This window comes from Vigna unguiculata, chromosome 11 (assembly GCF_004118075.2).
Source record: "Vigna unguiculata cultivar IT97K-499-35 chromosome 11, ASM411807v1, whole genome shotgun sequence".
NCBI lineage: Eukaryota > Viridiplantae > Streptophyta > Magnoliopsida > Fabales > Fabaceae > Vigna > Vigna unguiculata.
Window position 1 is genome coordinate 36,641,922 of NC_040289.1, and position 12,175 is coordinate 36,654,096.

The 12,175-nt window shown below is 36.7% G+C and overlaps 2 protein-coding genes across 4 annotated transcripts; one reads left to right on the forward strand and one right to left on the reverse strand.

Annotated features, from left to right (window-relative positions):
* Positions 1–62: 62 nt before the first annotated feature.
* Positions 63–3,961, reverse strand: LOC114168413 (D-xylose-proton symporter-like 3, chloroplastic). The gene is made up of 14 exons (XM_028053208.1): positions 3,645–3,961; positions 3,471–3,571; positions 3,190–3,268; positions 2,869–2,928; positions 2,703–2,769; positions 2,489–2,613; positions 2,313–2,414; positions 1,856–2,233; positions 1,712–1,759; positions 1,548–1,610; positions 1,381–1,461; positions 1,188–1,286; positions 776–913; positions 63–671 (listed from the first exon to the last, which is right to left on the reverse strand). Exons 1-14 carry the CDS (start codon positions 3,843–3,845, stop codon positions 537–539), a joined length of 1,677 nt encoding a protein of 558 aa, XP_027909009.1. The 5' UTR covers positions 3,846–3,961; the 3' UTR covers positions 63–536.
* An 856-nt stretch (positions 3,962–4,817) lies between these two features.
* Positions 4,818–11,603, forward strand: LOC114169241 (serine/arginine repetitive matrix protein 1). Of its 3 annotated transcripts, XR_003600867.1 has the most exons (15): positions 4,818–5,157; positions 5,313–5,402; positions 5,591–5,713; positions 6,001–6,168; positions 6,273–6,359; positions 6,498–6,622; positions 7,275–7,322; positions 7,414–7,470; positions 7,647–8,570; positions 8,827–8,964; positions 9,056–9,196; positions 9,896–10,078; positions 10,173–11,033; positions 11,267–11,340; positions 11,417–11,603. XR_003600867.1 is itself a non-coding variant. In XM_028054290.1 (13 exons), the coding sequence occupies exons 1-13, from the start codon at positions 5,137–5,139 to the stop codon at positions 10,810–10,812; spliced, it is 2,745 nt and encodes a 914-aa protein (XP_027910091.1). In that variant the 5' UTR covers positions 4,818–5,136; the 3' UTR covers positions 10,813–11,071. The 3 variants fall into 3 exon arrangements, 1 of the variants encoding a protein (XP_027910091.1); XR_003600866.1 differs by having other exon boundaries at positions 11,267–11,603; XM_028054290.1 differs by lacking the exons at positions 11,267–11,340; positions 11,417–11,603 and having other exon boundaries at positions 10,173–11,071.
* The last annotated feature ends 572 nt before the right edge of the window (positions 11,604–12,175 follow it).

Genomic DNA, 12,175 nt, shown 5'->3' on the forward strand with positions numbered 1-12,175 from the left:
GTTGTTTCTGTGAATTTAACGAGGACTCAGGTAGGGAGAAGTACGTGTCAGACAAGTGTAGGTGATTTCAAATATAATTTCTTTCAGAATCTACGTTTAGTTTTAATTTTACATATGAAAATAGAACCTATTGCTACTCAGGCTTAAATGTCAAGCCATGCATATGTAAATAGAAAATTCAAGCGTACATGCACGCAAAAGAAATTTCCACGGTATATTTTCTCGCATGAAATGATATCCACCAAATACGCAAATGTTAGCCATACTGACGGAAACTATAAGAAAGAACAGATGCAAAACATTAGCACTGTGGTAATGTATTGAAAGATTTGTGTCGAGTTATAGGTCATCCGTTAGCATGGGAACCCTCGTGGCAATTGAATCATGAATACTAAAACCATAATTTGAGTATCATGGTTAGAGATTAAAAATCACATTGTCTACTGAAAACGCTGTCATGGCTATCAAATTCCATACGCAAGGTGAGAGAGTCAGCAAAATATGCAGCAATCACATAAAAGATCTTAGATTAGCACTCATTTCAAGATTTTGGATTCTATATCTTCTAAACTCAAGCCTTTTGTCTCCGGGACAGAAAAGATAACGAACAGAAGTGATAAAATAGCAATCGCCCCAAAAAGGAGAAAAAGATTTTCTGCTCCTAGAAGCTCCTGCAGCAGAAACCAGAGCGGATTATAAACTACAAGAGCAGTCATGCTAAAATGATAAATTTTTCCTGAATAGAAATACAAAACAAAAGTAAAGAATCTAAAACCTTTAATGGAGAGAATGCAAAAGTGACTACAGCATTTGAAGCAAAGTTTGTAAGAACAGCCAGACTAATCCCCTTTCCTCTTGTGCGAAGTGGGAAGATCTCTGATACCATTAACCAACTTATGGGCCCAAATGATATCTGCAATGCAGATGCAATATGACATAAATAACCACAGTATTTGGATCAATCGAGTTGATCTCATAAACAATAGCATTAAGTCAGAATTTTGATTTGTGGCCAGGAGCTTTTTCTGGAAGCAGAGGTCTCTGAATACATGTCAACCTATGTTCGTTCTAGTATCCAAAATGTATAGCTAAAATTAATGAATACTGTAGAAGAAGTTCATCTCCAGGTTGAATATGATAGTGAAAGAAGCAGGACCAATGACCAAAGTTGACCAGGAGACATTTACCTGGTAGCAACCAACATAAAGAAGTAAAGCTCCAACAGCAACAAGTGGGAACCCTCCAAGAAATTTATAATAAGCAGAAAGGAGAACTAAAGAGAGGGCCTGCAGAAATTAAAGAAAACCAAATAACCATTTGCATACGACAAGTTGCAGAGTATTAAGAATCTTTTAGTTTAATATGAGGTGGAATTCCTACAATGCCACTGACACCTCCAATCAGCAAAGGCCTTCTCCCCAAATCATCAACTTTTAGGACAGCAATCCAAGTCATTAGTAACTACATGCACGATCAGTCACAGAAATTATCATCAGTGTCACAAAATGATCCCCATTCCTCGGTAGGACAAATCTAAATAGGTATACCTTGAATAAGCCAATAACAACTGAAACTTTTGTAGCATCAGATGCAGCAGAAAATCCAGCGCTCTGGATATTGATGACAGAATACAATATGTAGTGAGCAAGATGGAAAGAACAGATTTCAGTCACAATAAAGTAGAAATGAAATGAGTATAAGGATTGTGTACCTGAAGAATTGGACCTGCATAATACAGAACACTTGGTTGACCTGTTATCTATTGTAATAAGGTGACCAATCAGACAAAAAAACAGAAAAGTTTCACCACATTTCCTTCACAAAGTTTCACCTCATTGCACCAAAATTGACCTACCTGTTGAAATAAGACTAGTCCTCCACCAATTATGAAAGCTTTCAGATTGGGACCCTGGAACACCTCTAAGAAATTCCCCTCTGACTCCTGTTGTCCATAGGCAGACTTCAATGAGAGAAGGGTATCTTCTATTTGTCTCTCAGATTCTCTGTCACCAGGCGGTCGACCCCTTAGTTTGCTCAGGGAAACAATGGCCTTTTCCTTCAAATCTTGAAAAGAACCTTTCCCTTGCACTGCTCTGAGAAGCAGCCAACGAGGAGAAGGGGGGAGTGTCCACATTCCAAGCCCCATTAATACAGCAACTGGAGCACTACATCCATACATGAACCGCCATCCCCCAACAGTATCAATCAGAAAGCTTCCCACAAAATAACCCAACTGCATAACAAAAAAGGTGAGTTCCGTGTCACCACAGTAAATTCTTTAATGATAAGAGACATAAAAGACAATGCAATACCAGAATTCCCAGGACAATGAAGAGTTCTTTTAATGATACTAGGGTACCACGGATTTGTGATGGACATGTCTCTGCAATATACAAAGGAGCCCCATGCATGGCCTGTAATACAATGCACCTGTAAGATTATGCAAGAATCCACATCGCAAAAACTATTACTGGTCAGAGTAGCCTACCAAACCTATACCAAGTCCATAAAGCAGCCTTCCTGCTAAGAGAACACCAAGTTCTGGTGCATATGCAGTAACCACACCACCAACTATATACAACAGTGCTGCAGCTATGAGTTGTCGCTTCCTCCCTAGGGTTTTAGCAAACATAATTGATTCAATAAGAACCAATCTAAAGAAGATTCAGTTGCCGGATAATATAATTAATAAAAGCTCTTACCAAGGAAATCAGCTATAGCATACGCAAGAAGTGAGCCCAGAAGAGCCCCATACAGGGAACCACTAACCTATATTTCATGGTAGCAATTAGTTTCTAATGTACTGATGAAAAAAATCTTTTCCATGAAATTGCAAAAGGTTTTCCAGTTATGATGCTGAAATCATACCACCAGTCCAAGCTGAATGGCAGAAAGATTGAACCATGCTATTCCGCTAAGGTCAGGTGACTGGATAGAAATCAACAAAATGAAAAATCATTGATTAAATTTCTGCACTAAGAGTAAAAAGAGATAAGATGAAAATGCTAAAATCAAATTAAAACTTTTCAATTAACTTCTACGAAAGCTAAGATGAAAAAGTTGATTTTTACAATGTGAAGAAGTTCAATGTATTTTACTTTCTTATCTTCTTCTTCTACAAATGTTTATAGAAAAGTTTACTAAAAAAGTATTAAATTATAATTTAAGGACACAGAATAACAAAATTACCTGCAGTGAGAGTGTAGCACCGGAGGTGGCACCAATGTCATAACCAAATAATAATCCCCCCAATGCAGGGAACAGAAACCTAAATTTTGAAATAAAATACTGATTAATTGGAGCATGAAATCAGATTATTATACATTTTAAAATTAGCAACTTTTGATTATTAAAGTAGGATTGATATATAGGTTGCTTTTCTCGTCCGCACATTCATGGAGCGACAATTTTTTACTTTTCCCTCCAAAACGTCTCTCCTTTCTTTGTAGAAACAGTGACAGAAAACATACGGAAGAATTACAGAAGACCAAGAAAATTCCTCTTGGTATGTTGCGTCAGAAACAAGCGTCTCAGAGCTTTCCCCATCAGAATAATCTTTCTGCACTCCGACCTGCCCATATGAATATTTAGCCAAATTAGACTAAAAGCATCAAACTTTGATGAAAATTTGGGGGAGTCCTCACGTGGAATCTGCGTTTGGGAGTAGAATGAGACTGGAGTATCGGATATGTGACACGTGTGAGCGCCAAATGATCGTTAATGGAAGAAACAAGGCGTGGATTGGTGCGAGAAGATGAGAGTAGAGATTTTGGCCTCTTTTTCCGTTGATGGTGCAGTGGGTTGAACAGAGAGAGTCCGAAGTTGGAGAGAGTAGTTGACGCCATGCTAGGCAGCTAGAACAAACAAGGTAGAGTATAAGGCTATGGTATGAATATGCAGTACGAACCGTGAAGTGATGTATGGAGCACGATCAGAGTAGCCAAGATATTTTTCAAATAATCAATGACTTAGTGTTAGGATTTTTATAAGGCGGAATTACGACCGGAGAGATACAACACCAATACACCTTGAATCATATAAGGTATTAATATCATTTTCAACTTAAAGTCCTAAGGTTTTAGATTGAAAATGGTGTTAATATTTTATGTGATTGGACTCAGATATAATTAAAGGGTTTTATCTCTCTAATAAAACCTCTCTTTATAAACCTAAAAAGAGGTAATCCGGTAATCCGAAGCTTGCGTTCTAAATCCAACAGAGTCAAGAAACCTAACAATTGCATAGGTAGTTGCAGCCTTTTTCATCTTTAAGAACAATTATGAGTTAAACTTGAATGTTATTTTTCGTATGTTTTTACTTATATTAAACAACATAAGTGTTATTTTTCAATGTTTTTACCAGCACCAAACGTGTCTCTAAATTTCCGAAAACAGATTTTTTTGTTTCGAAGATTTTTTTTTTCAAATTTACATTTCGTTATTGTATTTTCAAATCGATTAATTTACTTAAATGTTTCTAAAATATGTTATTTTATTTATTTTTACATCTAAATTTACTATTCAATAATAAAGATGATGTAAGGATTAATTTTATTTTATACATTTGAAAACTAATTAATTCATTTTTAAAAGTATGGAAATCGAAATCAAGGTAACAAAATTAAAGAAAAAGAAAATATATTTTTCCTTATATTTTATCAGTCAAATAATATTTTTATTATCATTTACATTTTTTTCATGAGCAATAACAAGAAAAATAATTTCTTCTTTTGTAATCAATTAATTAATTATCTATCCGCACCAGTAGATCTCTATAAGAGCGAAAAACACACCGATGGGTGGAATTGTAATTGCACACTAAAGGGATGGTTTTGTAATTGGGTCAGTGCAATTAGGGCACGCTTCGAGTAGGTTCTGAAACGCAACACAGTTCTAAGGGGAAGCATAGCGAGTCTGCGCTCCAACTCTGGAACTCGGTTCTCTTCTCTTCTCAACCACAGTGTTGAGAATCAGAACCTATCCATCTTCTATCCCCCTATTTATATCGGTGTATCGGCGCGTGCCGTAGTTTAAACCTAAGTTCTGCTCCGAATCCACCTTTCTCCGCGTGTGGGTTCTCGTTCGCAATCTCCGTCACACACTCTTCTCTCCGTACGGAAACGATTGGCATCAGAAGATGTCGGGAGGTTTCTTTCGAGTTAGTATAGCGGAACCTCTGAGCTTGCAATTAACTCTTTCCCCTGTTCAATCCTTCCTAACTTATCTCAACATTTCTCAGATCTTCTCTGTTTTCCCATTAATTGTCATCTTAATCGCAGCGTGATACTTAGCTTTGTTGAATTTTGTATTCAGGGCACATCTGCGGACCAGGACACTCGGTTTTCGAACAAGCAAGCGAAGCTGATGAAATCACAGAAGTTTGCACCGGAATTGGAGCATCTGGTCTGTTTCCTTGATTAAATTTTATCTGTAGTTTTTAGGGTTTGCTGAAACGCTTTTTGCTGTTTGGGGGCGACGAGGGTTATCGTTTAAGTGAACTTGATGAATAAAGTTTGCACTAGTTAGTAGTCAGTTCCTTTCTGTTTGCATCTTTTTGTTTCAATTCAATATGTTTGATGCATGATTTGTAGGTGGACATGACGAAGGTGAATATGGAAGTAATTAAGCCTTGGGTCACCAGAAGGGTGACCGAGCTTCTTGGTTTCGAGGATGAAGTGCTTATTAACTTTATACACAGTCTTCTGGATGCTAAGGTAATTTTATTTTATTAATCACGGAGATTAAGAAGCGTTTTCACCTTTGTAATTTGTTTTACCCCCTCTTAATGCGTGTTTTTGAAAATTATATTATATTTATTTACCTAACATCTATACGCTTTTAGGTTGTGATTGAGAAGTCTTACTCCTCCTTAAATTGAACCATCAGTAACTACATGTAGTCATGCATTTTTTGTTGTATTCCTTGGTTTTTTGCCAACTTTTTGACATATTTATGCTTTAATTTTTCACCATTTGGTCACATTCTATTTATTATGACGCAGGAAGTGAACGGGAAGGAAGTTCAAATACAAATTACTGGATTTATGGAAAAGAACACTGGAAAGTTCATGAAAGAACTTTGGACACTTCTTCTCAGTGCACAGAAAAATGCCAGTGGTGTTCCTCAGCAATTCTTGGATGCCAAGGAAGAAGAACTTTTGAAGAAGAAGGTGCTATTGAGGCTCAATATGCTATTCATTTTTGTCTCAAAATGCCTTTTCTCTTTACCCTTGTGGGTTTCTGAAAAAGAGGGTTTTTGTTGTGGATGTTTTAGGCTGAAAATGATCGGATAACCAGTGAAATTCAGAGGAAAAAGGATAAGGAAGGTAGAGAAATTTTGGAAGAGAGGTTTAAGAAACTGGTAATACTACTCTGTACATGCTGGAGTTACATTTTATAGAGCTGAGATTTTGGTTTTAACTTTCATTTGTGTTTCCATGGCGTTCAGCTAGCTTCTGCAATTATTTGGGTTCATGTCCTTTACCTCAAACTACTGTAGGACGGTGGATTTGATTCCAAGGATAATGATACTGCATCAGCTCCAAATTCAAAGTTGAAGGATTCAGGATATGATCGAGATGGGAAGGAACCTGAAAAGAGGAATGGTGTCAGGGCAAGGAGCAGGTGAATTGGATTGTTTTTTCTTTTAATAATTACATGTTATGTTATTTGTTTTACTTTATAGTGGTTCACCTATGGGTTAGGCTTCAGAATATAAAATGATTTCTTTTGGTTCTCACAGTCAGTGGATTATTATTTTGTTATATTTGGTGTATGTTATTATAATTTGACCTAGAACCCTTGCATGAATTCGCCCAATCGAGATATAAGGTCTGTTTATAGTATAAACCCGTCTAACAGGCCAACAAACTTAGAAAAACATTCTTAAATCCTAAGCTATATCCTATTAGTGCTCATATTTTTTCATGACAATTGGCAACCTTAAAATTAATTGCCTATATTAATTAACATAAATCACAATGTAATCTGCATAAAGTTACTGAAACTTCTAGCATTATGAATATTGATTTATGTGCGTGAAATGTGATGTTTGAATATTACGTTGGATGTGGTTGGAATTACATATTTAAAGTTTATCAAGTAATGTCAATCACGCCATGCAAAATATATTTTAAACTTTTTTTTCTGAGGCTTTACTTGTTATTTGAGTATTTGGTTGGTGTTTGAGTGAAGAGAATCTACACAAACATTACTGTGCTCCTTCAAACTTTAAAGTTGAATTCTTATGTACTAATTGACTGTTAATCTATTATAGGCTTTCCAGGTCCCCACATTCACCTGCAGTTTCTACTTCACCTCATCGGTAACTATTAAAAGCTAATATAGTTTTCACTTTTCCTTTTTTGTATTGAATTGGAAGGTTATCAATACGTTATGTTTGTTATTTCATGCAGAGGCTCACCCTCAAGGTCAATGAGCAAATCATTTTCAAATTCCCGAAGTTATTCAGGGTATGCTTGTATATTCAGGATATCCAAATTTGATGCTAATTAAATGAAACTTGGTCAGCTGTTGGATCTTAGTTCATTCCCTTTCCCACCCCATTAATCTTCTAATGAGTACTATACTGTGCAATATATTTTAATTTAGATTTGTCATTTTGTATTAATGGGTGTATATTGTTTAGTGGTAGACACAGGTCAAAGAGTATGTCTAGGTCTCCAGCAGCTCGAGGACGCTCTCTTTCTCATGAAAAGATTCATCATTCTCCACGAAGACGATCTATTTCTCCTCACAGGCATTCACCACGACGTTCTCCTCATAGGAGGTCACTTTATTTGAGGAGAAGATCCAGATCTCGCTCAAGTTATAGATCTCCTTCTCCTATACGACGTAGAATTCATTCCCCCGTGCATCGAAGTTCACCTTCTTATCGACGTAGAAGGTCACCTTCACCAATGCGTCGACGGAGGTCACCTTCACCGGTGCGACGACGAAGATCACCTTCTCCAATGCGACGGCGTTGGTCACCTTCTCCAGTGCGACGACGTAGGTCACCTTCTCCTGCAAGAAGACATAGATCTCCTTTGGTGCGACGTCGTAGATCACCGTCTCCTGGTCGTCGTTATAGATCGCCATCTCCTGGTCGTCGTCATAGATCACCATCCCTAGGGCACAAACATAGATCCCCATCACCTCTTGGAATGCGGAGATCACCAGGTCATAGACATAGATCACCATCACCTCTTGGACCACGAAGATCACCTTCACCTAGACGACGAAGATCACCTATCACTCGACATAGATCACCTTCTCCAGTGCGTCGGGTTCAACCAATCAGTGCTCGGAATAGATCAGAGTCTCCCATGCAATCCCCCTCCCCCATACAACGAAGGTATGGTAGTAGAACTCCTCCACACTCACCATCCCCATTACAACGCAGATCACCTATTCCTAGCAAGAATAGATCTCCAAGTATCTCCCCTCAGAAGTCTCCTCGAGATGAATGGAGTTCTCAGTCTCCAATACAACATGTATCAACCTCTCCAAATAGGAAAAGTTCTCAAAGACAACAAAGAAGTCCCATGCAGTCTTCTATAAAGAGAGTCAGGTATAGTGACTTTTGAATAATATTGCCGTCTGTTTTTGTCTCTGGCCCTCATATTTATTAATTCGATAATAATAAAGTGTTTAAGAAAGACATATTTCAAAGACATAATTTCGTATTCAATTTTGAAGTTGGTTTCAAGTTTCAACTTTGGGAATTTTATAATGACCCCACACTTTGTGAGGGACTGCAAAATTAAGTAGTGATAGTTTGAACGTGATTTGTTCTGCATTTAAATTTAAATTTATAAAATGTTCAGGAGTAGTCCTGTGGGGTCTGTACGAAGAGGCAAAGCTTTGAACTATAAATCACAAGAGTCAATGTCCACTCCAGAGAAATCTCCAAATCGATCTGTATCTGCAGAAGCAAGAAGTGAGACCAGCAGTGAAGGTAGAAGGTAGTTTTTCTTGACTTTGATCTATATTCTTACCTCTCCACGATTTTGAATGTTTATGAACACTTACTTTTTGGTCTTTGCAAATGTTTAGTCCTCATGGGAACACGATGAAACAAAGAGAAAAGTTATCCAATAAAAGAAGCTTGAGTCCTTTAAAGAAACAAAGAACCCAGAAACCTAGCCATGAAAGCCCACAGACTAGAGATGAAGCAGAGGAAACATACTATTCCAGGTGTGATATTGAATTATAAAACTGTTTAGCTAGTTGGTTTAATTTTTTTATGAATACAAGCAGTGTTATTGAAAAGCAGCCATGGCTTTGCCATGGTGAATTCAGTGGACTATGTGCTGTGGTAGACTTATGCCGGTTGTCACAGCACTCTCTGATTTTATTTTATTTTTTCCTTTTCCACTCTAATTATTCTTTAGATATCTGAAACATTTAATCATCTATTTTCTAGCAACCCTAATGGCAGCTGAACAAGGTGACTTAAGAACATAAAAAATATAACTAGAAATTTAGGACATTAGTATTTTTGTTATTTTAAGTTTAGCGCTTGAATTTGGTAATGTTTTTTTATTTGATTTTGTTGTTATTTAGATTTCTAGACATGATATTATTATTATTATTATTATTGTTATTATTATTATTATTAATTATATGGTTGTCTTTTATTCTTTTTAGCATTACAAATATTTTTCTGCTTTTCTTAATTGTCAATATGTATATATTATATTTATTTTACCACAATGCTTCCACCATAACCCAATATGTTTTTTGATATTTTTTCATAATGGTTTGTGGGGTTCCCTGTATTTTCTGTTATCTGATATCAATCCGACCGGTAACACTGAATACAAGTTACTATTATTGATTCATTTATTGTTTTTCTTGTTCTGTGCTCTCATTTTCTAACGTCTGTTTTGTTAGAGAAAGGAGAGATCCTAAAGTAAACTTATCACAAAAGATAGTAAGACACTCCCCAGCTAGTACGAGAAAAGGTTCACCTGCAAAATATGGTCATGAGGATGAGTTCTCTCCTGAAAGGGATGCAGGTCATCCAGCTTCTGAGCATAACAATGATTGGAATAAGAAAGGCCGGGAGATAAAACGGTAATATGGTTGGCTCACTGCAGCTGTTCTAACTATTGGGATGGTTGGCTTCTACACTGCATACATATCTGACATTGGTAAACTTCTTTGGCAGGGATAAGTCTTCTGGAAAAGGCAATGAATTTCTTTCTCAACAAAAGCCCTCAGTTAACAAGGAAACTTTTTCAAGGGAGAAGCCTCGTGAATCATATGCTGTAGATATTAAAAAATCAGATGACAAGGACCAATCCCGTTCAAATTATTCCAAAAGTAGTGATCGGCACCACAAATCCGAAGCCACTCCAGAATTAGGTGGAAGAGATGATATTGGCAATCAGAGTGCCTCACATGATTCTGTTTCTGAGGAAAGTGGTAAACATAGACGAGAGGGAAAGGACAGGAAAAGGCATAAAAGGTCTGAGAAAAAATATGCGTCTTCTGATGAGGATTATAGTTATGATTCTGAGGTAGAGGACAGGAAAGAGGCTAAGAAGAGGAGAAAGGAGGAGAAGAAGTTGCGGAAAGAGGATAAGCGTCGAAGACGGGAAGAGAAGCGTCGCAGAAGGGAAGAACGGCGTGCAGAGAAGCTGAAGCTGAAGAGTAAAACAGACAATATTTCAGATGACGAGGAAGCTGAACGAGATTATCATCAAAGTGATGGTGAAGAGACACCATCTGAGCAAAAGAAGCTTGAGATTGAATTGCGGAATAAGGCTCTTGAATCCCTCAAAGCAAAGAGGGGCATGAATAATTAATGCATCACTTCTGAGTTTTTAAGTTGTTTTATGCTTTAAAAACTTGAGAAATATCTTAGTTTGTTTAGGAACTTCCCATTTACAAATGTTATGTTTGTTTATTTTTTGGTAACTGTTTGATGTTATTTATCTTTAATGCTGGCAGCGGAAATGGATAAATGACGCTTACTGAGCAAATCTGTTGAGTACAACTCTATGCAGACATTGCCCTATATTTACTGGTAATATTTGTCTCCCCTTAGTTGGGAATTTCATGTTTTTTGGGTGGTGCATCTTGGTTCTATCTTCTATTGTTTTTTGGTTTGTTCCACGTTTCTTTTCTCTATTTATCCCTATGGCTTTGATGTGCTTAGTAATGTTGACTAGTTTCCTATTTAGACCAGATTAATCCTGAAGGTCTTGGTAATATTATTAATGAGGTTTATACTAAATTAGCTTTCTGGTCAATTGGTAGATGAATTTTATGTCAACTCTAGATGACTCGGTGAGAAGACCATGTGCAGATCTTTATTTTGAACTTCAATTCAGGTGAAGTATTCATTCTTTTAGCCATTTTTCTAGTTCTAGAAGAGCTTTATAGGTAAATCTGTTGTATATAACACAGGTGGTTCTTTACCGCTGTATATTTTTCATGATTAACGTTGGCATATCAGGAGTTGTTCCTGGGTGGTTTCCCAGAATTATTCCTTGACGTATTTGTTGGGTCCATTGAGTTTGATGTAGCTGTATGATTTGTTGTACAAATGTGTGGTCGTTTACCTACTTTGATTGTGTGCAAGAAGTTGGCGATATCTCTTAAAGTATTATTACCGTCTTGTGGGTCATGGTTGCTTCGTGTAGGGCGATTTGATTGCCTCGGATTTCTCTGCTTCGTTGCGATGTTAACGCCTTGTTTATTTTTACTTTATGATACGAGTACTTGTTTCCAGGTTTACCTTGGTTGCAATCCAAAACCTAGTTTTTTCCCTTTGCTTGTGAGAACTTCCAACGCTCTATGTTCCCCGTGTGGCGTGAATTCTACGAGCACACGACGCGAATAAAAGGTTTTAAGTTTTGAAAAAATGGGTGTGTATCTTGATGCAATTTTTGTTTTTTTTTAAAATATAAATAAATTATTTTGTATATTGTGAAAGTAACGTAGCGTTTAAAGTTGTAGCCTATGTTTTTGATTAACCGTGAATTATGATAAGGGATATTTCTAGTAGTAACACGACCATTTTGGAGATATACAATTAAGTTGTATGTAGTATATATGCTTTTTAATTTATATTTTTACGGAAAACTATTATATCATACTTATTTTATCATTTTGAAAATATTATGAAAATGTTTTAAATGTCGTCATGTGTTTGGAGTTTATATA

Excerpts from the sequence above, each read along its gene's own strand:
- LOC114168413 (XM_028053208.1), bottom strand. The coding sequence starts at position 3,845 with ATGGCGTCAACTACTCTCTCCAACTTCGGACTCTCTCTGTTCAACCCA. Across the intron at positions 2,614-2,702 it reads TGCTATAGCTGATTTCCTTG|GGAGGAAGCGACAACTCATA; the intron begins GTAAGAGCTTTT and ends CTAAAACCCTAG. Across the intron at positions 914-1,187 it reads TTTATGTTGGTTGCTACCAG|ATATCATTTGGGCCCATAAG; the intron begins GTAAATGTCTCC and ends TCTGCATTGCAG.
- LOC114169241 (XM_028054290.1), top strand. The coding sequence starts at position 5,137 with ATGTCGGGAGGTTTCTTTCGA. Across the intron at positions 8,965-9,055 it reads ACCAGCAGTGAAGGTAGAAG|TCCTCATGGGAACACGATGA; the intron begins GTAGTTTTTCTT and ends GCAAATGTTTAG. Across the intron at positions 9,197-9,895 it reads GAGGAAACATACTATTCCAG|AGAAAGGAGAGATCCTAAAG; the intron begins GTGTGATATTGA and ends CTGTTTTGTTAG.